General features: G+C 46.0%; 1 protein-coding gene across 1 annotated transcript; it reads right to left on the bottom strand.

Annotated features, from left to right (window-relative positions):
• Window positions 1–3585: 3585 nt before the first annotated feature.
• HSD17B10 (hydroxysteroid 17-beta dehydrogenase 10) lies at window positions 3586–26485 on the bottom strand. Its single transcript, XM_073600751.1, has 6 exons — window positions 26334–26485; window positions 23919–24083; window positions 22588–22752; window positions 10823–10951; window positions 8262–8370; window positions 3586–4061 (listed from the first exon to the last, which is right to left on the bottom strand). Exons 1-6 carry the CDS (start codon window positions 26355–26357, stop codon window positions 3871–3873), a joined length of 783 nt encoding a protein of 260 aa, XP_073456852.1. The 5' UTR covers window positions 26358–26485; the 3' UTR covers window positions 3586–3870.
• Between the last annotated feature and the right edge of the window lie 454 nt (window positions 26486–26939).

Below are 26939 nucleotides of genomic sequence, written 5' to 3'. Positions count from 1 at the left end.
ACCAGTCATCGGGAGGGCAGCTTTGACAAGAGGAAGCAAAAGAGACTTGATGCAGAACAAGGCATTGTAGGTAAGTAATAGGGAAAGGATCAGTTGCAGGGAGACCAATACAGGAGGCTAAGTCCTACTGCTGGAGAGGAAGCTGTACCCGAGGGACATGCCGTGCAAGGATCTCCCTGCTTCTACTTCATCTATTCTGTATACCTGTGCTTCCTCCACCTCTCCTGCTGTATCTCCAATATCCTCCCATCAGTCATCAGATCTCCAGTCTTTAGAGGAGCAACTCTCACACAAGAAAGCAAAGCCCTCCCTCAGCCAAAAAAAAAAAAAAAAAGAAGGAGTGCAGCTTCCGTAATACAGGTCCTCTTTAATCTAGGGAAGAAATATAGGTTGGTCCTGAAAAGCCCTGCTCTTCTACCAAGATGGCCACTTCCACACAGACACCGTGTAGAACAAAGGCATTGGAAGGCAACAATGGGGAAAAGACAAGCTGCAGGCCTCTTTGTTCTTTGGTTAGGAGAGGCATCTTCCAAAGTTCAGATCTTCAACAGAGATCAGGTTTTGATTTACTCAAAATATTGATAACATTTGCTACTGCTGACATGTGTCCCGCTGATTCAGGTGAGGTGCGAATCCTAACGATACATCAACTTGAACCGATAACTGAGTCCAGTGATAGCAACTAAAGGTATAGTGTTTTAAATCATAGATGATAGCGACATCTTGTGGCCATCTACACAACTGCAATTCCCTATACTCTACCTATTCCTGTAGACAAAACGATTACAATTTACATATTGTACAGAATACAGAGGCCTGCTTATTAAAGAGCCAAACCTATTCTTTTTTTTTCCCGCCTTTTCAATCCTGTATCTAGGAGGTGGATCACAAGCCCTTAACCCCGCCCCCAGACTGTACACTAGGGGTGGATCACAAGCCCTTAACCCCGCCCCCAGACTGTACACTAGGGGTGGATCACAAGCCCCGAACCCCGCCCCCAGACTGTACACTAGGGGTGGATCACAAGCCCCAAACCCCGCCCCCAGATGTACACTAGGGGTGGATCACAAGCCTCGAATCCCACGCCTGACTGTACAATAGGGGTGAATCACAAGCCTCGAACCCCACCCCCAGATTTTACACTAGGGGTGGATCACAAGCCCCAAACCCCGCCCCCAGACTGTACACTGGGGCTGGATCACAAGCCCCGAACCCCGCCCCCAGACTGTACACTAGGGATGGATCACAAGCCCCGAACCCCGCCCCCAGACTGTATACTAGGGGTGGATCACAAGCCCCGAACCCCGCCCCCAGACTGTATACTAGGGGTGGATCACAAGCCCCGAACCCCGCCCCCAGACTGTATACTAGGGGTGGATCACAAGCCCCAAACCCCGCCCCCAGACTGTACACTAGGGGTGGATCACAAGCCCCAAACCCCGCCCCCAGATGTACACTAGGGGTGGATCACAAGCCTCGAATCCCACGCCTGACTGTACAATAGGGGTGAATCACAAGCCTCGAACCCCACCCCCAGATTTTACACTAGGGGTGGATCACAAGCCCCGAACCCCGCCCCCAGACTGTACACTGGGGCTGGATCACAAGCCCCGAACCCCGCCCCCAGACTGTACACTAGGGATGGATCACAAGCCCCGAACCCCGCCCCCAGACTGTATACTAGGGGTGGATCACAAGCCCCGAACCCCGCCCCCAGACTGTATACTAGGGGTGGATCACAAGCCCCGAACCCCGCCCCCAGACTGTATACTAGGGGTGGATCACAAGCCCCAAACCCCGCCCCCAGACTGTATACTAGGGGTGGATCACAAGCCCTGAACCCCGCCCCCAGACTGTATACTAGGGGTGGATCACAAGCCCCAAACCCCGCCCCCAGACTGTATACTAGGGGTGGATCACAAGCCCCGAACCCCGCCCCCAGACTGTATACTAGGGATGGATCACAAACCCTGAACTCCGCCCCCAGACTGTATACTAGGGATGGATCACAAGCCCCGAACCCCGCCCCCAGACTGTATACTAGGGATGGATCACAAACCCCGAACCCCGCCCCCAGACTGTATACTAGGGATGGATCACAAACCCTGAACTCCGCCCGCAGACTGTACATTAGGGGTGGGTCACAAGCCCCAATCTCTGCCCCAGACTGTACACTAGGGGTGGATCACAACCCCTGAACTCCGCCCCCAGACTATAAACTAGGGGTGGATCACAAGCCCCGAACCCCGCCCCCAGACTGTACACTAGGGGTGGATCACAAGCTCCGAACCTCGCCCCCAGACTGTATACTAGGGATGGATCACAAACCCTGAACTCCCACAGACTGTACACTAAGGGTGGATCACAAGCCCCAATCTCCGCCCACAGACTGTACACTAGGGGTGGATCACAAGCCTTCAATCCCCACCCCCCAGACTGTACACTAGGGGTGGATCATAAGCCCTAAACCCCACCCACAGATTTTACAATAGGGGTGGATCATAAGCCCTGAACCCCAGACTATAAACTAGGGGTGGATCACGAGACCTGAACCCCTCCCACAGACTGCGCACTTGGGGTGGGTCACAAGCCCTGAACCCCGCCCCCCATACTGCACACTAGGGGTGGATCACAAGCCCCAATCTCCACCCACAGACTGTGCACTAGGGGTGGATCACAAGCCTTCAATCCCAACCCCCCAGACTGTACACTAGGGGTTGATCATAAGACCTGAACCCCGCCCCCAGATTGTACACTAGAGATGGATCACAAACCCTAAACTCCGCCCACAGACTGCACATTAGGGGTGGATCACAAGCCCCGAACCCCGCCCCCAGACTGTACACTAGGGGTGGATCACAAGTCCCGAACCCCACCCCCAGACTGTACATTAGGGGTGGATCACAAGCCCTGAACTCCGCCCACAGACTGCACACTGTCCATGTTGTAGCCCAGGTAATACCTACTGTAATAATTTATCATTATAAAGCTGAACTCCAGGTGGGTATAAAAGATGATCCTGAATTTGGTATCAGCCTCTGACAGTCCCTATGCCTTCAGACTGGGAGAGGGAGAAACAGCACAATGAGCCAATCAGTGATGCTGCAGTGCTTATGTGCTGAAAATGAGCATGCTGATAGGAGAGAGAGCAGAGTGACAGATTTAAGCTCATCGTTGTGCTGCTTCTCCTTTCACTGTTCAGTCACTGGCTAGGGGCGGGTCTAGGACAACCTTCTCTTCCAGGAAGTGTGTTGAATGATGTCAGACATGACTGGGGACATCTAGTGGCAGATATAGTGTACTGCAGGATAAATTTCTGCATTGAAGATGAATACTGCAACGAAAGCTTTTTATTTTTTAATCCTTTAATAAAAAAGTCGATTCATTTTTATATTGTTACTTTTTGGCTGGAGTTCTGCTTTAACTGCAGCAGAGAGAAATCAGTGCTGTGTGGCAGAGCTGTATAAATCTCAGGACTGGCTGGATGAAAATGCAAATCTTTTGGAAGGTAAAACCTGGGGTTCAGCTTCCAATCATTTCTATCCCCCCCCCCAGACATCAGGGAAACGACTTAACCACAAAAACTTTAAATAAACAGATTTATTTTTTCTTAAAACTAAAACAATTATTTTATAACCTGCAAACCGCGTCATCAAACGATCCTCGGTAACAATCACGGTGTATGGAACTTCTTCCCCACATAAGGTGGCTGTTTAACATTCGATGGATAGATTCTGGATACAAAATCGGTGGCAGGGGTCACCGCCTGGACCCTCACAGAGGACATCCTACGGCTGCTCCTGGTGTTGACGCCGTCAGGCGAAGGACGGAGGAGGGGGTGCTGCGATCTCCCGCAGAGCCTCGTCCACGTTAAGGCTGCATTCGAAGGGCCCCGTCCAGACGGATCACCTCTCCGTTCAGCATGGGGTTCTCCACGATGGATTGGACCAGGTGGGCGTACTCGTCAGGATCGCCCAGTCTGCTGGGGAAGGGGACCTGCTTGGCCAGGAACTCCCTCGCCTTCTCGGGGAGACCCATCAGGAGCGGGGTCGCAAACAAGCCTGAGAAATAAAGATGAAGATCAGATTATAAATGTAACTCCCATCATCTGCATGAAAAACACAGATACTCAGTGATGATGTCTTTGGGTCCAAAATAAGACAAGTAATGAAAAAACAAAAGTTTTATTAAAAAAAAAAAAAAAAAATTATATATATATATATATATATTTTTTTTTTTTTTTTTTTAATACACATATACATACATATATAAATATAATAATAATTAATTTATTCTCATGTTGATGTGGGGAAGAGAGGAACTAAACCAGGGAAGCCAAAATATAACCTCCAGCTTTAATCAATGTTTGTATTTTAAAGAGAAATAGAGATACAATAGAGATGACTGATAGATATAATTAATAGAGATGAGATCTCTCTCTCTCTCTCTCTACATATACACACACACACACACATATATACAGTGGGGACGGAAAGTATTCAGACCCCCTTAAATTTTTCACTTTTTGTTATATTGCAGCCATTTGCTAAAATCCTTTAAGTTGATTTTTTTTTCCTCATTAATGTACACACAGCACCCCATATTGTACACACAGCACCCCATATTGTACACACAGCACCTCATATTGTACACACAGCACCCCATATTGTACACACAGCACCCCATATTGTACACACAGCACCCCATATTGTACACACAGCACCCCATATTGTACACACAGCACCCCATATTGTACACACAGCACCCCATATTATACACACAGCACCCCATATTGTACACACAGCACCCCATATTGTACACACAGCCCCCCATATTGTACACACAGCACCCCATATTGTACACACAGCACCCCATATTATACACACAGCACCTCATATTGTACACACAGCACCCCATATTGTACACACAGCACCCCATATTGTACACACAGCCCCCCATATTGTACACACAGCACCTCATATTGTACACACAACACCCCATATTGTACACACAGCACCCCATATTGTACACACAGCACCTCATATTGTACACACAGCACCCCATATTGTACACACAGCCCCCCATATTGTACACACAGCCCCCCATATTGTACACACAGCACCTCATATTGTACACACAGCACCTCATATTGTACACACAGCACCCCATATTGTACACACAGCACCCCATATTGTACACACAGCACCCCATATTGTACACACAGCACCCCATATTGTACACACAGCCCCCCATATTGTACACACAGCACCTCATATTGTACACACAGCCCCCCATATTGTACACACAGCACCTCATATTGTACACACAGCACCTCATATTGTACACACAGCCCCCCATATTGTACACACAGCCCCCCATATTGTACACACAGCCCCCCATATTGTACACACAGCCCCCCATATTGTACACACAGCCCCTCATATTGTACACACAGCCCCCCATATTGTACACACAGCACCCCATATTATACACACAGCACCCCATATTGTACACACACAGCACCCCATATTGTACACACACAGCACCCCATATTGTACACACAGCCCCTCATATTGTACACACAGCCCCCCATATTGTACACACAGCCCCCCATATTATACACACAGCCCCCCATATTGTACACACAGCTCCCCATATTGTACACACAGCCCCCCATATTGACAGAAAAACACAGAATTGTTGACATTTTTGCAGATTTATTAAAAAAGAAAACCTGAAATATCACATGGTCCTAAGTATTCAGACCCTTTGCTCAGTATTTAGTAGAAGCCCCTTTTGATGAGTCTTTTTGGGAAAGATACAACAAGTTTTTCACACCTGGATTTGGGGATCCTCTGCCATTCCTCCTTGCAGATCCTCTCCAGTTCTGTCAGGTTGGATGGTAAACGTTGGTGGACGGCCATTTTTAGGTCTCTCCAGGGATGCTCAATTGGGTTTAAGTCAGGGCTCTGGCTGGGCCATTCAAGAACAGTCACAGAGTTGTTGTGAAGCCACTCCTTCATTATTTTAGCTGTGTGCTTAGGGTCATTGTCTTGTTGGAAGGTAAACCTTCAGCCCAGTCTGAGGTCCTGAGCACTCTGGAGAAGGTTTTCGTCCAGGATATCCATGTACTTGGCCGCATTCATCTTTCCCTCAATTGCAACCAGTCGTCCTGTCCCTGCAGCTGAAAAACACCCCCACAGCATGATGCTGCCACCACCATGCTTCACTGTTGGGACTGTATTGGACAGGTGATGAGCAGTGCCTGGTTTTCTCCACACATACCGCTTAGAATTAAGGCCAAAAAGTTCTATCTTGGTCTCATCAGACCAAAGAATCTTATTTCTCACCATCTTGGAGTCCTTCAGGTGTTTTTTTAGCAAACTCCATGCGGGCTTTCATGTGTCTTGCACTGAGGAGAGGCTTCCGTTGGGCCACTCTGCCATAAAGCCCCGACTGGTGGAGGGCTGCAGTGATGGTTGACTTTCTACAACTTTCTCCCATCTCCCGGCTGCATCTCTGGAGCTCAGCCACAGTGATCTTTGGGTTCTTCTTTACCTCTCTCACCAAGGCTCTTCTCCCCTGATAGCTCAGTTTGGCCGGACGGCCAGCTCTAGGAAGGGTTCTGGTTCTCCCAAACAGCTTCCATTTAAGGATTATGGAGGCCACTGTGCTCTTAGGAACCTTAAGTGCAGCAGAAATTTTTTTGGAACCTTGGCCAGATCTGTGCCTTGCCACAATTCTGTCTCTGAGCTCTTCAGGCAGTTTCTTTGACCTCATGATTCTCATTTGCTCTGACATGCACTGTGAGCTGTAAGGTCTTATATAGACAGGTGTGTGGCTTTCCTAATCAAGTCCAATCAGTATAATCAAACACAGCTGGACTCAAATGAAGGTGTAGAACCATCTCAAGGATGATCAGAAGAAATGGACAGCACCTGAGTTAAATATACGAGTGCCACAGCAAAGGGTCTGAATACTTAGGACCATGTGATATTTCAGGTTTTCTTTTTTAATAAATCTGCAAAAAAGTCAACAATTCTGTGTTTTTCTGTCACTATGGGGGGCTGTGTGTACAATATGAGGACCTGTGTGTACAATATGGGGGGCTGTGTGTACAATATGGGGGGCTGTGTGTACAATATGGGGGGCTGTGTGTACAATATGGGGGGCTGTGTGTACAATATGGGGGGCTGTGTGTACAATATGGGGTGCTGCGTGTACAATATGGGGGGCTGCGTGTACAATATGGGGGGTTGTGTGTACAATATGGGGGGCTGTGTGTACAATATGGGGGGGCTGTGTGTACAATATGGGGGGGCTGTGTGTACAATATGGGGGGCTGTGTGTACAATATGGGGTGCTGCGTGTACAATATGGGGGGCTGCGTGTACAATATGGGGGGCTGTGTGTACATTAATGAGGAAAAAAAATGGACTCTCACAGATGGGAGTTTTCCGATTCCCAGGCCAAGAGCCTCCAAGCCCCATACACACTATTAGATTTACTGCAGATTTTTGTCTTACCCATGTAGTGCGAGGGCCTGCCTGATTGCATACAAATGGAAAAACTCTTTTAAGGTTTGACCTCATTTTATACGGTTTTGGTAAATCTGAATAGTCTGTATGGGGCTTTAGAGGCTCTTGGCCTGGGAATCAGGCAACTCCTGTCTGTGAGACCAAAAAAAAAAAAAAAAAGGAGTAGGATCCTTGCACTCAATGAACTCTGTTGGGAGAAGGTGTCTGTGCTTAAGGCATTGTTTGTTCTGTGATCTGGTGAGTTAAATATCCATAGGGAGCGGTATTCCACGAGGTGTGGTCGGTGATGGGATTCATGAAGTGTATCTGGAACATCATCCCCGGCTTAACTCGAGTGATGAGAGCAACCCAGGACTCCTAGATGGACTGTTTTGGGACTATTGGAAAGCTTCTCTCATTGAATACACCTGTTTGGCGCTGCTAATGCCCTTATCTCTTTTGGGAAGTTAAAGCATATATTTTTCTTATTATAATAGTTTTTTTTTTATTATATTAAAGTAATACTATTTAAAGAGTGGGTAAGAGATAGAAACTTTTTTTTTTGCCTGTCCGATTTGAGGAGATTCCTCCTTGCTTTCTACCAGGTCCCACCGATTTTAAACGCAATGCAGTTCTTCATTTACATTCAAGATATACAACTGCCTGCACAATCCACATTACTTTTTTTTTTTTTTTTTTTTTCTCAAGTGTCCCTGTAACTTTAAGAAATAAATAAGAAAGTACCGGGAGCAATAGTGACAACTCTAATTCCGAGTGGGGCCAGATCCCGAGCGATCGGCAGTGTCATCCCTACAATCCCTCCCTTGGAGGCCGAGTACGCCGCTTGTCCGACCTGAAAGAAAAAAAAAAAAAAAAAAAAAAAGAACATTTACAGATAATATTTTTTGCTTTGGTGTCCTTCTGGTCTGCATCCGGCCCACATTGCTTCCCTGTTTCTAAAATAAACATTTAGAAAAAAAAAAAAAAAAAAAAAAAGGGTATACCGGTAATTTATAACATTATATATATATATATATATATATATATATATATATATATATATATATATATATATATATATACACATACACACATATATACACACACATTCTCCAAAACGCAATCACAACAAAGACTGAAAGTAGAGCGACAGCAAAACAATAGGAAAAAAAATCGAATAGCCCACATAAAAGATAAAATGACAAACAATGCCTACAGATTCCACTAGAGGTCCTCAGTATGATGGCTAGCATCTCTCAACCCACCTCCCCCTGAGCCCAGGCCATCCTGGACCTGTCCGCAAGCCTATGACTGCGCAGTGCAAGGATATAAAAAGACAATCATGAATTTGCCTTGGTGCCAACTTTTTTTTTTTTTTTTTTTGCAGTCCCTACTCACAGGCTGAGAAGAGGGAGAAGCAGCACAAAAGGAATCAGTTGTGCAAAAGCGTGACCGGGCAGTGAGAGGAGCAGCACAGTGATTGGCTTCTAGTGAGCTCATTTATGTTGGTCATCTCTCCATCTGATCAACTGATTGGCTCCTGGTGCTGCCTCTCCCAGTCTGAGCTCTGCTGTAAAGGGACTGCAGGATGCCGATTCCGGAAATAAATTCAGAAACTCAAGAATTAAAAAAAAAAAAAAAACAAAAAAAAAAAACACACACATGTAATCATCATACAGCTGCGTTCATTTGCATCCTTACATCTGCTTAGCTTTCAGCTTTAACCATTATGGGTAGGGATGGACCAATACCGGTATCGGCGCTGATACCAAGAATTTGCACAAGTATCGATACCTACCCAAATGCTACCGATACCGAAACTTTGCGACTTGTCAATACAAAATGAATGTGTGCAAAAAAAAAAATTAAAAAGTTGCATGCGGTTTGAACAGGAATGCGGTGTATAATTCCTGTCCTGAATCGCATGGAGTGCGTGTGAGAGTGCGAGTGTATAGATGGGAAAAAGCGCCATCTAGTGAGCAGTTTTAAAAATATTTTTAGAACTCACCGTACATATCTGGCCACATGCAAAATAATCTACAAAGGTGTCTTGGTCCACGGACGATAGCAAATCAGGGGCCACTGGAGGTGCGCACAGGCCTGGAGGAAATGTAGAGGCAGTCCCGCCCCCAAGCTGACATCACTTCCACCCTATACCCGCTGGGTTTCCGGAACTTCTCCTCCAGCGGCCCTGATTTGCTATCATCAGCGGGACTTGGGACAGCTATGTAGATTATTTTGTGGCCAGATATGTACTGTAAGTTCCAACATTTAAAGTGGAGTTCCACCCACTTTTACAACTCTTCAGCATCCCTCACTAAACTGTGCACTGTAAACAAATTGGATATATATATATTTTTTTTTTTTTTTTTTCTCAGCGCTTACTGTATATCTGCTGTATTCATTTTTCACTTCCTCCTCCCTGGCCGCGGCCCATCGCATCATTTCCTGTTTGCAATGCCTTCTGGGAAGGGGTGGCAACTTCCTCTGACACTGCCGTTGCTATGGAAGCCTGACCTGAAACCTATTACACTGCTTGTGCTGCACTGAGCATGTGCGAGATATGAAAGGATGAGATCCAGGAAGAAATACAGTCTGGCTTCAGATGCCCACACTTAAGATGGCTACTGCCTACTGTAAGTTTATAAAATAACAAACTACTGCTATAAACTGACAAAACAGACCTTAGTTTACAGACTAACTTTACTAGAAAACATTAAGCTTGTGTATTATAGGGGTATTTTTATTTAAAAAGTATAATTTCGGCCGGAACACCACTTTAAACTACCCACTAGATCAGGGATATGCAATTAGCGGACCTCCAGCTGTTGCAGAACTACAAGTCCCATGAGGCACAGCAAGACTGACAGCCACAAGCCATGACACCCAGAGGCAGAGGCATGATGGGACTTGTAGTTTTGCAACAGCTGGAGGTCCGCTAATTGCATATCCCTGCACTAGATGGTACTTTTGCCTTTCTACACACGCGCACACACACACACACACACGAGCAGTGGGGGTGGGGTGGGGAAATAAAACTAAAATCACATGCAATTCAGACAGGAACCGCACCGCATTCCTGTTCAAATCACATGCAATTCTTTGCAGTGAGATTTGCATCAATACAAAATGAATGGGTGCAAATCATCGGTACTCAGTATTGGAGAGTACTTGACAGAAAGTATCAGCACTTGTACTTATTAGGATTAAAAAAAAAAAAAAAAAAACGTTATTGGCGCAACCCCAATTATGAGCATAGGTCCGTTGTGTATAATGTTTGTAGTTCGCTCCCTTAAATTCCTGACCTGTCCATCGTAAGCGGCGATGCTGGCAGTGTTGACTATGACCCCCCGGTGTCCGTCTTTATCCGGCTCGTTCTTCATCATCTCTCCTGTTGCCAGGCGAATAACATTGAAGGTACCCGCGATGTTCACCTAAAATATTATTGAGAAAATAAAAAAAAAATAAAAAAAAAAAAAAAAAAAAAAAAAAAACCAGACACACATCAGGTAGATGACCCTGAACTGTGCAACTTAATCAAGCACATACAAGATCTGCTACCTTCAACCACTAAGGTCTCCCAAACAACTTACAACTTGTTTACAATCATTTTTATTTATTTTTTGTTAGAAAATTATTTGGCACCCCCAAACATATTTAAAATTTTAAAAGCACAGGCCCTAGAGAATAAAATTGGTGGGTCACACGCGCAACACAATTTTGGGGGAAAATACACCTTTTTGGGATTTTAGTAAAAAAAAAAAAAAGAAAAAAAAAAAAAAAAAAAACAATTGTAATGGAAATTTGTAAGTTCTGTATATAATTGTATTGTATTTTGTATGTATTGCACTCTGCCCTCACTGTGCACACGGCACTAATAATGTTTTCAGTAAATGTTTACATTCTTTCGAGTCCTGATTAGAATTAGCCTGCCTATGTAACGCCCCTTGTTACCATAAACGTACAATTGTAATATTAATGTGATACCTACGTAATCATGTGCATAAAAACCTTCAATTGCGTCATAATAAAGCAGAACAGCAATTTGGAAAGATGCTGAGCGTATCTTTTGTGTCTGTTCCCTACTGCAGTAGTTATTAGTTTGGAACCACTAATCAATATGAGGATAGGAGTTGCCTATCATCAATTTAACCGAGTCAGCATGGCGAGCTTTGCCTTAGGAGGGGATTCCAGGTGACCCTGAGTATCCGAAACGAGGAGCTTGAGACGATCCGGGAATTTCTGATAATCAGCCGGCTGAGGTAAGCCTTTTGCTTACATTTGAGTTATCAGACTTCCTTGATCGGTAAGGCATTTTCGGGACAAAGGGTACCTATTTTTCTCCCCTTAATCGAACTGTATTGATTGGTGGTTATATGTTATGTTGTCCCTGTCTATTGTCCATTGGAGTGTTATAGATAAGAAAGGGAAGAATAGTGCTGTTCACAGGTATATGTAGTACATCTGCTAGATAAAGTAGTTTAGAGGCAAGAGGGTATATAGGCACATGTAGAGAAGAGAGAAGACTGGCCAGTCATTATGGGCATTGAATTAAGTAAGGGAATGAAGGGTAAGAGACCCTCAAAAATGCCCAGCGCAAGAGGAGCCGCGATATATGAACCAAAGGTGCGGTTCCGCCTATACTGAGCCCCTAGATTAATGGTTAAAGTGGACAGGGATCCACAATGGGTAACTGGGTTACCAAGGTCCACAGGGACTAAGAATCATGCTGAGTAAACAGCTATCTATGTGAGCAGGATGGATGAAGGGTGACATTAACACCAGACAGGAAGGGACATTTTCATGTTAAGTTGTGGGATGAATTTGGGGTCAGGCACTACAACTAGTAAAAATCAGAAACAGAGAAATGAGAGGTAAAACAGAATACTTTATATGTTGTCAGAGAGGGAAGATGGGATGAGCACTCTGGCTGCCCGTCTGATCATAGAAGCTAGATATAAAAGATATCTGAACAAAATAAAGGAATGCAGAATTTATGCAGGGAAATATTAACCCCTTCCCGCCGACCGTACGCAGATATGCGTACTCGGCTTTCCGGGGTTATACCGGGATGATGCCCGCAGCTGCAGGCATCATCCCGGTACCGTTGGGCGATCGGCTACCCGTGTATAACAACCGATGCGGCTAAAAGCCGCTCGGCTGTTATACCGGTGGAGCGGGAGGGGACAATCCCCCCCCCCCCCCCTCCCGCCGCCTCCCGCGCGATCGGGAGGCCCGGTGTCCGTTCGGCTGCCTTCGGCGGCTGGGGGCGGGCTGGAACGAAGCTGCGAGCGGCTTCGTTCCAGCCTTCTTGTTGTAAACGCGGAAGCGACGTCATGACGTCACTTCCCGTTTACTCGGCTGCCAATGGCGCCGAATTTAAAAAAGTACACAGTATTCAGAATTGCCGTTTTCGGCGATCTGAATACTTTGAAGTGTAAAGGAGGGATGGGGGGTCTTTTAGACCCCCCATCCCTCCATAAAGAGTACCTGTCACCTCCTATTACTGTCACAAGGGATGTTTACATTGCTTGTGACAGCAATAAAAGTAAAAAAAAAAAAAAAATAATAATAATAATTTTAAACACAATTTATAAAGTACAAAAATAAATAAATTAAATAAAAAAAAAAAAATTTTAAAGTGCCCCTGTCCCCGCGCAGCGAAGAAAACGCATATGGAAGTCGCGCCCGCATATGTAAACGGTGTTCAAACCACACATGTGAGGTATCGCCGCGATCGTCAGAGCGAGAGCAATAATTCTAGCCCTAGACCTCCTCTGTAGCTCAAACCTGGTAACCGTAAAAAATTTTTAAATCGTCGCCTATGGAAATTCAAAAGGTACCGTAGTTCGTCGCCATTCCACGAGTGCGTGCAATTATAAAGGGTGACATGTTTGGTATCTATTTACTCGGCGTAACATCATCTTTCACATTATACAAAAAAATTGGGGTAACTTTACTGTTTGGTTTTTTTAAAATTCATGAAAGTGTCACTTTTCCAAAAATTTGCGTTTAAAACACCGCCGCACAAATACCGTGTGATAAAAAATATTGCAACAATCGCCATTTTATTCTCTAGATTCTCTGCTAAAAAAATATATATATATATATATATATATATATATATATATATATATATATATATATATATATATATATATATATATATAATGTTTGGGGGTTCTAAGTAATTTTCTAGCAAAAAATACGGATTTTAACTTGTAAACACCAAATTTCAAAAATAGGCTTAGTCATGAAAGGGTTAAAGAGCTAAAAGAAAGTGAGAGAATGATATGCATGTGTTGTGTACAAATGGGAAAATGTAAGCAATTTTAGAGAGATATTGGTGTATGTGTGTGTGAATGCTGGGACCTTTAGTTCTATTGCTTGTGTGTGTCATGTATGTAGATGTGACCCCCTCCTTTGTGCTCTCCTGAAAGAATGTCCCTGAGAGGTCAGTGATAAGCTGGAAGGACACCATGCCAATTCCAGTTTTTTAGACAAAACATGTGCCGGGTTAACGAATCTAATGGTAAACAATGTGATCACAATTATTTTGAATCTGTTTTCCAAACAGGGTAAAATGAAGGTTACGTTTAACCGTGTATTACACAAATTGAATATCCTTTGATAGTGGAAACAGTGCATTTAAAAAAGGGAAATTAAGTAATAATGAGTATTCATTTCTAATATGAGTTTAACAATTATATAGATATATTGAAACTGGTTTAGACAACCTTTGGTTGGAAATGAAATCCAGGTTATTGGGGAAATTTGTAATGAATGAGATTAGTTTAGATTAAGATAACAATTTTGTAATTTTACATTTATACAATAAGCCCTTATTGAGAGAAAAAAAAAAAGATTAAGATGAGGTTGTTATTTGGAATAAAGCTGCCATAATATTTAACAAAGCCAAGATGGATGGGATACAGAAGAAGTTTTTCTACAAAAATGAAATTTCAAGGTTCTTGATAATAACTTGATGTGCGGTCCATGATGTAAGAGTTATAATAAATAAAATTTAAATATAACAGACCCGTCACATCAAGTCCACACACCTTGTTAGGATAGATGCCACCTGCAGCCAGTTGTTTTATAGTTTTTGATGCTTTCTGGTCCATCATACAGATTGTTGGTCCTTTTGTTTTATTTATTTTTGAAATCCAAAGCAGAATGTGTGGATTGTGAAATGATGTGTCCCCTTTTCCTTGTAAGGCCTCTTTCACACGGACGATCCGTATGTCCGTTTTTCATCCTTCCGTTTTCGGATGAAAAACGGACATACATTCATCCCTATGGAGCGTCGGATGTCAGCGGTGACATGTCCGCTGACATCCGACCCCGCTCCGATCCGAAAAGTGTAACGGAGGAAAAACCTACTTTTCCATCCGTTTTCGGATCGGATGACGACGGACACTACGGTCCGTCATCACCCGATCCCCCATAGAGGAGAGCGGCGCTCTGACAGGTCCGTCGCTGCACAGCGTGCAGCGATGGACCTGTCATCTTCCTGCTCAGCGGGGATCGGCGGAGCGATCCCCGCTGAGCCAGCGGATGTTCACGGGGCGGATCATCACTGATCCGCCCCGTGTGAAAGAGGCCTTAGTGCCGTGGTATAAGCAGAAGAATATTTTGGATTTATGGACATCTCTCCATGACCGCAGGGTATTGTTATCATTTATTATAATATTGCCAGGAAGAAGTTGTCTTTTGAAACATGAAACTGGAGTTCTTACACAAATAGCGTGATAGAAAACAAGCCATTGTAATATATTTATGGAAGCTGGACCCAGTAATGAAGGGTTCACCCCGATATATCAGAGCTGTAGCTTTATGCAAAGGTGCTATTAGACAAAGTTAGATATTGTTTTGGTCAAACATTTAATTTTTAATGGTCCGACATTCTGTGCAGCAAATATACATCTAACTAAATGTCTGTCTAGTGAAATGTTTAAAATATGAGTTTGTTTATGTACAAAGCTAACAATGAAAAATGCGTACATTTGAATCCAGACACCTTATTGCCTCTATTGGAGGAGACTGGAGACAAAGGAAGACACGTGTGTTAAATTGATGACATAGGAATCAGCTGCTGTGAGCCCAGTGCGGGACACACTCCCTGAAGACCCAGATATTACATTTTTTTGTAGATTTGAGGATGCAGTTTATCACCCAGAAGGATACACTGTATTCAAAGTCATTGGATCCTTTTTCCCCAGCTCAAGAAGCAGAGCTCCATGTTTTAGCAAAGCCTGTGAGCTATAAAAAGAATGTATATTTATATAGATAGTCGAGATATAGAGAGCTTTTGGTTCCATTTAAAGGGTCAGAAGTTTGTTTTTACTTCGGCAGGTAAACCAATAAAGTTAATTTGATCGGCTGTTTTCAGCCTTCCAGGTTCTTGCTGAGGTAGCCATATTAACTTTAACACAAGGAAGCAGACCAGGTGACTAAGGATGCTGCATTTACAGCCCCGGACACTTGATGGGTCTGTGCAACTCACAGATTCCACCATAGTTCTGGCCCAGTATAGCTGGGATTAATAATTCAACTTTAAGGACCCCAGAACGAGAAGAACAAGTGGTCCACAGGGGGCAACTTCTTATGAAACAGGACTTTGGAAAAGGTGATCATTTATGTCTGCCAGCCACTCTTTTCCCTCCAGCTTGACACATGGACCGTGTCATCAGTCACAAGCAGGTATGGCTGCCTTAGTAAATGAGCGTGGGATAGAGCCAGGGTTCACCACAGTTGTTTTTATAACATACCACTTCTTGTTTTACCTGTTACCAAAGGTGTTACCAAAGGTGTTACCAAAAGCTGAACATCCCTCCCAGAGATTACAAAAAGATATATCCAGATGCCCAAGTTAGGATCTTACGAGTATGCATTTTGTCTGTATGGACATGTTTTTTGGATGTCCAGTTGCAAATGCTACTGCAAAGGCCACAGTAAAAAGTGTTATCAGAAGTAGTTTGTAAGTACAGAGTGCCAGAAAGTACAGAGAGTAACAGAGGAAATCATTTTTTATAGGAGAGTCCTTAATAGAAGTTTTGAGGTTTTATTTTTACACCCCTTACTGTCTACAATGTATCGGACAAAGTAGAGTAAGAAACTAGAAAACTTTTGCCTGAATGTTTTCTTATATTTTATGAAGCCCCTAAGGGGATGTTGGACTCTCTCCCTATGGGATTTGGTTTGGGAGTGTTACTCACTTGCTTATATTTTGTCTCAGCAGCTGAAGTCCTCCATTCGGATCTCACAGAGAACGTTGCTGATCTTTTAAGGTTTTTTGACAAACTCATTTATGTGTTTTCTCCCCAATTCCAGATCCTAAAAGTTTGGAAGGATCTAAAACTAAAGCCAGGTGACTTGTGGATTGTTAAGAGACATTTATATATAAGGAAATGTTTGGAGACTCAATACAGCATCTATTTCATGTATAAGTTGTGCAAATCTTGAAGGAAAAGTCGCCTGGATCCACACCAGACACTGCAAAAAATGACTGAATTAAAAAAATCTGTGTTTGATTTGTTTCCCTCTTGTGATCACACATATCTCCTAAAATGTGCCCCGTTTAGGTCACGGGGGAGGGTCTTCAAACTACGGCCCTGCGGTTGTTCAGGAACTACGATTCCCATCATTCCCAGTGAATGTCAAATGCCTCATGGGACGTGTAGTGCCGGAACAGTTGGAGGGCCGTAGTTTGAAGACCCCTGGTTTAGGAGAACATTTATGCTGCATGCAGCCGCTGAGGTCACGAAACCTTCAGAACCTAATACCGGAACCAAAGAGGTCTCGCTCGTGCGCGGGAGTGACGTCATCACGGCTCCGGCCACTTACAGCGCCGCAGCCCCGCTAACCCAGCAGAAAGGACAGGAAAAGAAATCAGCCCCATCAGCGGTGACCCCGGGTGCCTCTGAGAGAGAACTTCTTGTTCTAACGTGATTAGGCCTTGTGTACTAGCAGATTATGCCATTGCCTTGCAGGTTTTTTTATTTTTTTTTTCCCCAGTAGTTTACAACCGCTTGAAAAATTACGCACGCCCATGCAAGGGCAACAAACGACGAAAATTTTATTATCCGTAGGCGCCTTAAAAGCCTTTACAGGTTACCACTTTAGATGTGAAGAGGAGGTCTGGTGGTGGAACTACTGCCCATGATCTGACATTCGTGGCGATACCTCTCACATGTGTGGGATGATTGCGTTTGCCTTTTGCGCACTAGCACAAGGAAATTTTTTTTGATCACTTATATTGCTGTCACAAGGAACGTAAAACATCCCATGTGACAGTCATAGGGCAGTGACAGGTACCCTTATGGAAAGATCTGTGGGTCTATAATAGGGATCGACTGATATGTTTTTTTCAGCGCTGATATGATACCGATTTTTCGTCTGCCTTTCAGGCCGATAGAGGGTGCTGATATTCTGTTTATTTAAAATTTTTAAATTTTTACAGGGTCCCTTTTAAAAAATGTATTTATTTAATTTTTTTTTTTTTTATCATCGTTATTTCTGTCACAAGGAAGGTAAACATCTCTTGTGACAGTAATAAGCAGTGACAGGTCCTCTTTATGGAGGGGATTTTACCCCCAATCCGTCCTCTGCACTTGAAAGCATTCTAAAAAACGCCAAGATCGGCGTCTTTGGAAGTTTGGATACTTTCTATTTCTTAAAACTGGCGCCTTTTAAAAAAGTGGTTGTAAACCCTAGAAAAAAAAGTGATGGAAAAAACAGAAAAAAGTTGCGCTCAGGATTAAAAATTAAAAAAAAAGAAAATTGTAATAAAAAACAGAGCAGCCTGCACCAAGATCTAGTCTCCAAATCTCATCATAGAAAATAATACAAAAAAGATGCGGCGCTAAAACATGATTGAACAAACTAGAAAAAAAAAAGGAAAAAAAAAAGGGAGGAAAAAACAAAAAAGGAAAAAAACAGAGGAAAAAAACAAACAAAAAAAAAAAAAAAAGAGGAAGAAACAAAAAAAGGAAAACAAACCCTGTAAGACAAAAGGCATTTTTTTTTTTTAAACAAAAAACAAAAACAAAAAAGAAACAAAAAAACTAATTAAAAAAAAAGGCATAATGAGCTAGTATGCATCGCTTACTAACACATTATGAAATACTTACCTTAGATTGACGCTGTTACAGCGGTCCCCGCACACCGCTGTGACCGGCGACATTTCTCCAGCATGCACGCGGAAGCCGCCGGTCATGGCGCAGCTGCTGAAGAAAACGGCACAAGCGAGCCGTTTCTTCAGTGCGCATGCGCCGATGACGTTGGCGAATATGGTAAATATCTCCGTGGAGGTTTAGGAGATATTTACAGCACCTACAGGTGAGTCTTATTATAGGTTAGGTAACAAGTGGTGTAACAGGGTTTACAACCACTTTAAGATGCCAGTAATCCGGTGTCTTGCCGAGAAAGTACCCTCGGCGGATAAGGACCCCCCTGTACTGCGCAAGCGCTGCGCAGTACGAATGACAAGGAGCCGCCGAAAATAGCCGAAGATGAAAATGTACACGGCCCCTGCGCCCTAGGTCCAGGCTGAAGCGCCACCATCCAAGTGGACCTAGAGGGGGGAATAAAAAAGTGCCGAGCGCAGCGAGGCCGTGCCCGAAGCGTGGCGAGCGAAGCAAGCCCGCGAGGGGCCCTCTTACAGGCGAAACCCCTTACAGGCGAATGTTCATGGAAACCCCTATATGAACTTGAGTGGCTAGTATTTATATACATATCCCAAAATGAACAAATGTTGTAATTTATATCACTGTGGATGATTCATGTGATGTAAATTCTATACTCTCTGTTGACATTGATGAAAATGTTTTATATGTTTTTCTGTCCACTTACTCCAGTTCTGCTTTGTAACCTTTTAGATGAAAAAAAAAAAAAAAAATCTCACTGACCAATTGTATTTACCCTTGAAGAAAAGGTCAACCCCTTTTTTACCTCGAAACGTCGGGTCATATGGTTAATGTTGTTCAATCAACCTTATCATTACAATTGGTCACTGTTCCATATATATTAAATTTTCCTCAATCGTATGCATCCATTTTATTTATGTATCATGGTTAGGTCATGATGATCCTTTTTTTATATATATTCTTTAATAAATATTCATACATTAAAAAAAAACCTTCACTACTTTTGTACTTATATTAGAGGTGACCCTCCTTTAAAGTCCCATCAGAGGAGCTACACTCCTTGCGAGTGTGTTTTTGTTCTGCAGGTCTCCCTGTGGGCCGCATCAGTTATTACAAGAAAGCAGCTGGCGGGCATCACCCAGGTACAACCCTTTGAACCAATAATCGGCACGTTTTGTGACCGATACTCCAAAATAAGTGAATATCGGCTGCCAATAAAAATCGGTCGACCCAGAGTCTATAAGACCCCAAAACCCCTCCTCTGCACTAGAAAGCATTAAAAAAAAAAAAAAAAAAAAAAAAAACACCAAGATTGACATTTATGAATGCTTTAGATTTTTTTTTTTTTTTTAAATGGTGTCGGTAAACAGGAAGTGATGTCATGTCATGGTTTCTGGGTTACCATGGCGGTCAAAGCCGACTCGGTCTTTCTTCAGGTCTAGCCAGCGGGTGTGCTGGTGTTCTGTCGAGAAGTGCCCGGGATGTACTGTGCATGCGCAGGACGGAGCCGCACTTCAGCTGATTTGCTGACGTGACCAAAGGCGCAAGCGCACATCGCAGAAGGCATCTCTCGATGGGAGATACCATTTCACAGCCACAATTGAAACCTATACAAAACAACGGGGGGGGGGGGGGGGTTGGGAAGAGACCGTAGTTCTCACATTGTGCCTCGCTGTTGCGGGGCGGCTTTACAATGTGCTGATGGTCCAGGGCGGGGTTTGCTGTGTTGAACGGCCGGTTTGGCCTGTGTGAAAGGTCGGCTTGCAACACAGACAAAAAAACAGATCTTCAACACAAGTCACTAGCCGTCCTCCAGACGCAGCGATGCACAATGTGAGAACTACGGTCTCCCCCCGCTGTTTGTATAGGTTTAAAATTGTGCGTCTGAAATGGTATCTCCCATCAAGAGATACCTCCTACGATGTGCGCATGCGCCCTGGTTACGTCAGCCCAGCTGATCGACAAATCAGCTGTTGTGCTGTTCCGTCCTGCGCATGCGCAGTACATCCCAGGCACTATTCGAGCACAGACGTCAATGCAAGTCGCATCCAATTCGCATGACAGGAGAGTGTGTGACCGGCTCTCAATCGCACATCTCTGGGGAGGCCGCAGAGCACACAGCAGAAGGGTCCCGTGTGTCTTTGGCTCTGTTCCAGGCAAAAATTCAGACCTGAAAAAACGGGAGGGGGGGATGGGGACGCACCGGACACCCTGCTGTGCCCCGCGGCTGCACATAGTGTGAACCCAACCTAAAAATATGTCGGGATCCACCCAGATTGCTTGGAGCGGCAGCTGGCTCAGCCTCTCAGTGAGCTCAGTGAGCCACTGGGAGATTAAGCAAGCCACTCCCCGCCCCCTCCACAGCCCAGCGCTCCAGTGAGCACTGGAGGGGGGCAGAGCAGAGAGCCGGTGACTGACGGGTCACTGAAAGCTGAGAACAGAGTGATCAGCGGCGTTTGATCGCTCAGTTCTTGGTCTTAGGGAAAGCAGGGGACAGATACAGCATCTGATCGATTCTGCATCCACCTAGGCGAGTATAAATGTTTATTTTTTTAAACCCCATACTTCTCTTTTAAAGGGTTTGTTAACCCACTAGGTTAAAATTTACACAATCCTCTATGTATTAATGTAATGTGCCCTGTGTCTATGCCTTATAAAAATAATGCTGCAATATACCCGTTTCAGAACTCTGATCGGCAGTCACGTGATCCGCCGTCTCTCTCCTTTCTCAGCCTGACAGTTGCAGTGGGCGGGGCCAAGTATCATCCGCTGACGTCAGCCAGGAAGAGAAAAGGAGAGAGTAAACTTTAACCATAATTTGAGCAGCAGGAGAGGAGGGAGGGAGCGCGGCAGGGAGCGCGGAACAGAGCCGGCAGGCAGGCAGGGAGCGCCGAACAGAGCCGGCAGGCAGGCAGGGAGCGCCGAACAGAGCCGACAGGCAGGCAGGGAGCGCCGAACAGAGCCGACAGGCAGGCAGGGAGCGCCGAACAGAGCCGACAGGCAGGCAGGGAGCGCCGAACAGAGCCGACAGGCAGGGAGGGAGCGCCGAACAGAGCCGACAGGCAGGGAGGGAGCGCCGAACAGAGCCGACAGGCAGGGAGGGAGCGCCGAACAGAGCCGACAGGCAGGGAGGGAGCGCCGAACAGAGCCGACAGGCAGGGAGGGAGCGCCGAACAGAGCCGACAGGCAGGGAGGGAGCGCCGAACAGAGCCGACAGGCAGGGAGGGAGCGCCGAACAGAGCCGACAGGCAGGGAGGGAGCGCCGAACAGAGCCGACAGGCAGGGAGGGAGCGCCGAACAGAGCCGACAGGCAGGGAGGGAGCGCCGAACAGAGCCGACAGGCAGGGAGGGAGCGCCGAACAGAGCCGACAGGCAGGGAGGGAGCGCCGAACAGAGCCGACAGGCAGGGAGGGAGCGCCGAACAGAGCCGACAGGCAGGGAGGGAGCGCCGAACAGAGCCGACAGGCAGGGAGGGAGCGCCGAACAGAGCCGACAGGCAGGGAGGGAGCGCCGAACAGAGCCGACAGGCAGGGAGGAAGCACGGAAGAGAGCTGAGATAAGAGCTGCGGATGACAGAGGCACGTAAACTGACCAGGGTGTCAGGGCTCAGCAGCCATGATACACTGTGGTCAATTTACAGGGGGTGGGGGGGAATATAGCCAGGTGGGATCAGCCAGGTATTGCAGGTAATAGAGGGGGCCATATGACACAGCACAAGCACTGTGATGTATAACATGCTATAAGGGAAATGGATTTATTTTTTTGGGGTTTAACACTTTAATGCTCATAGTCTTAGCACAGGTGAAACTTAAGGTTAGTTAAAAACGACCTTTTTTTTTTTTTTTAATTTAAATCAGCACCATAAAATTCCAGAACATCCTGAATGATTCAATTTTTTTTTATCTTCCATGCAATGCACTCACATTTATGACTTTCTGGAACTCTTCCAGGCTGTGTGGCCTCAGTTTGCTCTTGTTGAAGGTTTTCATAGCGACGGCGATCCCAGCGCAGTTCACCGCGATATTCACCCCGCCGAACTTGGAGCGCGCCAGTTCCAGCGCATTGTTTACATCTGACTCCGAGGTCACCTACAGTCACCAGGAAAAAAAAAAGAAAAGGGGAGTATAAATTCACTTAAACAGACCTGCGTGTGGAATCACCAGCAAGCGTATTCAATATGGCAGAACAATGGATGATGTGCAAAATGCAGCAACTCAAAGCAACTAAATAGATCCCTCCAGCTCCATAGAGAGAGCTATACCCCTCTGCAATGTACCCCCCCTACTGGTCAGAGGTGTGACACTACACGAGGGGGATGCTGGGAGGGTGCCGGAGCTCTGACCTTGGAGCTGGAAGTATACATTTGCACCTCTGGAAAGCCGGTGGCAAAAATGTGCCATGGAAGGGTTAACTGATCTTGAATATACAGAGCATCCGGAAAGTATTCACAACGCTTCACTTTTTCCACATTTTTTATGTTACAGCCTTATTCCAAAAATGGATTAAGTTCATAATTTTCCTCAGAATTCTACAAACAATCCCCCATAATGACAATATGAGAGAAGTTTGTTTGAAATCTTTGCAAATGTATTAAAAACTAAAACAAAAAAAGAACAAAAAAAAAAAAAAAATCCCATGTCCACAAGCGCCACAGGCTCCTCCCCTGCACACAAGCACCACAGGCTCCTCCCCTGCACACAAGCACCACAGGCTCCTCCCCTGCACACAAGCACCACAGGCTCCTCCCCTGCACACAAGCACCACAGGCTCCTCCCCTGCACACAAGCACCACAGGCTCCTCCCCTGCACACAAGCACCACAGGCTCCTCCCCTGCACACAAGCACCACAGGCTCCTCCCCTGCACACAAGCACCACAGGCTCCTCCCCTGCACACAAGCACCACAGGCTCCTCCCCTGCACACAAGCACCACAGGCTCCTCCCCTGCACACAAGCACCACAGGCTCCTCCCCTGCACACAAGCACCACAGGCTCCTCCCCTGCACACAAGCACCACAGGCTCCTCCCCTGCACACAAGCATCACAGGCTCCTCCCATGTACAGAAGTATCACAGGCTCCTCCCATATACAGAAGTATCACAGGCTCCTCCCATGTACAGAAGTATCACAGGCTCCTCCCATGTACAGAAGTATCACAGGCTCCTCCCATGTACAGAAGTATATAACAACATTATATGTGGCTGCGGGTTCTTATATCGGCCTCTAGGAGGCAGCGTAGTCCGCTCTATACCTACATCAGTGGGGGCGAAGGCACAGTTCTCTCCGATGGACTTGGCCACGTTGCTGCCGTCCGAAGTCGGCAGATCCAAGATGACGGCGCTGGCTCCCTGGCGCACCAACCGCTCCACGGTGGCCCGGCCGAGACCCGAGGCCCCTCCGGTGACAACGCCCACCAGGCCCTGCAATGAGAAAAACCACACTGAGAATAACTGGGGGCTTATTCATTACAATCCAATCCGCCCCCCCCCCGCTATTACCCCGTGTATGGGCCAAACCACTATCAGCTGTAAGGGTGAAAAAAAATAAAAATATATACCATGCAATGAGAACGAGGCGCGTTTTTTTGACTCCGTCCAGCCGTCCAAGCTCCATCTTTCCCCATTATCAGTGTGCAAAACACTGCTGTCCCTTCCCAGAGGGGAATCTCCCCAACGGGGAAATCATTCCTTCAATTTGGAGAGATTTCCTCTCACTTTCTGTTTAGACTATGGGACAGAAAGTGAAGGGAAATCTCCCCAATGGGGACACGAGTTCTGGGATTCCCTCCTACTTCCTGTTGTGGCTATGGGACAGGAAGTGAGGGGAAAAATGTCCTGAATGGGGAAATTAGTTAAAGAATTCCCTCACTTTGGAGAGATTTTCCTCTCACTTCCTCTTGTGAGCTATGGGAGTGAACGCGAGGAGAAATCTCCCCAAATGGGGACATTAATTTCAGGGTTTCCCCCCCACTTGAGGGATTTTCGCTCACTTCCTGTTTTGACTGTGGGACAGGATGTGAGGAGAAATCTCCCCAATGGGGGGACACTAGATCTGGGATTCGCTCTCACGTCCTGTTTTGGATACTGGACAGGAAGTGAGGGGAAATCTCCCCAACGAGGACACTAGTTCTAGGATTTTCCTTCCTTTGGGGGGGGATTCCCTCTCACTTCCTGTTGTGGCTATGGAACAGGAAGTGAGGGGAAAAAAAATCTCCTGAATGGGGACATTAGTTAAAGAATTCCCTCAATTTGGAGAGATTTTCCTCTCACTTCCTTTTGTGAGCTATGGGAGTGGAAGCGAGGAGAAATCTCCAAAAATGGGGACATTAATTCAGGGTTTTGGTCACCTGAGGGATTTTCGCTCACTTCCTGTTTTGACTGGGACAGGATGTCCCCCCAGATCTGGAAATTCGCTCTCATGTCCTGTTGTGGTTATGGGACAGGAAGTGAGGGGAAATCTCCTGAATGGGGACATTAGTTAAAGAATTCCCTCAATTTGGAGGGAATTTCTCTCACTTCCTGTTGTGGCCTGTGGGACATTGGGGACACTAGTTCTGGGATTCCCTTCCTTTGTGGGGATTTCCTCTCACTTCCTATCGTGGCTATGGGACAGGGAAGGGAAATCTCCCCAATATGGAAAACTAGTTCTAGGTTTCCCCTCTTACTTCCTCTTGAGGCTATGGGACAGGAAGTGAAGGAAGCTCTCCCCAATGAGGACACTAGTTCTGGGATTCACTTTGGTCACACGTTACCATAGTAACAGCACCGCCAGCGCTGGGCGGAGCCTTCGTTCTAACAGGGAATCATTTGGTCACACGTTACCATAGTAACAGCACCGCCAGCGCTGGGCGGAGCCTTCCTAACGGGGAATCATTTGATCACACATTGCCATAGTAACGGCACAGCCAGCGCTGGGTGGAGCCTTCATTCTAAAGAGGAATCATTTGGTCAAGCGTTACCATAGTAACAGCACCGCCAGCGCTGGGCGGAGCCTTCGTTCTAACAGGGAATCATTTGGTCACACGTTACCATAGTAACATCACCGCCAGCCCTGGGCGGAGCCTTCCTTCTAACGAGGAATCATTTGGTTTATACGTTGCCATGGCAGCAATGTAGAACGCTGGGCGCACATGTGCAGGACTGGCATGCCCTGACACAAGATGGCGGCGGTGTGAACGGGCTCAGAACTGTAAGAGATGGCGGGAAATGTTTTTTTTTGGGGGGGGGGGGGGGGGGGGTCTAATCCTTCCTCACTGAAGCCTAAATTAAGAAATCACAAAAATAATAAAGTTTTGGTTGGATATTGACATTTACCTCAGTGTGGTTACCAGGAAGGGGGGGGGGGGGGGCTGCCCTTATGTTGGTTGCTAGGGGTAACCAATTAGGACTCCCCTTGCTCAAATGAGGCCAGTAAAGTGGACCGTGATTGGCTGCTGTTGGTTAAAGCGACTACTACCTGAGGTAACCCCCAGTAACCAATCAAAGCCCACTTTACTGAGAGGGGGGACCAGTAAAGGCGGCCTGTGATTGGCTGCTGCCCCCCCCAATTCCGCTGGGGTGACCCCGGCTGCTTCCAGGGAGGCTTTGGGAATTCAGTGAATGAACCGTTCCTGAGCTCCCGAAGGGGTCCCCGCCACCCCGCCCGCCCTCACCCTTCACCTCCCCGCTCACCTTCAGGCTCCTCACATTCGCCATGATTCCCAGAGCGCTGCCAAGAGAGCCGGCCAATCCCGTGTCAGAGGGCCCGACCGGCCATTCAATCAAAAGGGGGAACGTCAGGAGACTCTTCAGCCAATCGGGTGACAGCCAGGCTTCCCGGCCACCAATCACAGCCGAGCGGCGGAGCTTTAAAGGGATCTCATTGGTCTGCCGACTTTTAACCCGCCTTAAAGGCGGCTTTGTTAAAAATAAAAACACAGTGCGCATGCGCGGAGCTCTCCAGTGTGCTGACACTATTATCTATACAGAATGTATGGGCCCTTGTCAGGTGGATGAGGGCCCCCTGGGGCCCCAGGAGGATCTTCCTGGAAGGATGAACTGTAATAAAGAGTAAGATTATTATATGACGTCACAAAAAAAAACCTTTTTTAAGTATGTCACTATTGAAATGCTAGTTGCCTGGCTGCTCTCAGGTGTATGAGGGTCCTATGGGGCCCCTGGAGGACCTAACTTGACTGTAATAAGGTCTAATAAATGAGGCCCCAAGATTCCTCATACCAATAAAGACTTTCATGATGGAAATGCTGGTTGCCTGGCTGCTATCAGGGGTATGAAGGG

Source organism: Aquarana catesbeiana, linkage group LG09 (assembly GCF_042186555.1).
Source record: "Aquarana catesbeiana isolate 2022-GZ linkage group LG09, ASM4218655v1, whole genome shotgun sequence".
NCBI lineage: Eukaryota > Metazoa > Chordata > Amphibia > Anura > Ranidae > Aquarana > Aquarana catesbeiana.
Note: the sequence above shows the minus strand (reverse complement) of the source record. Positions and strands in the feature narration are given on the sequence as shown.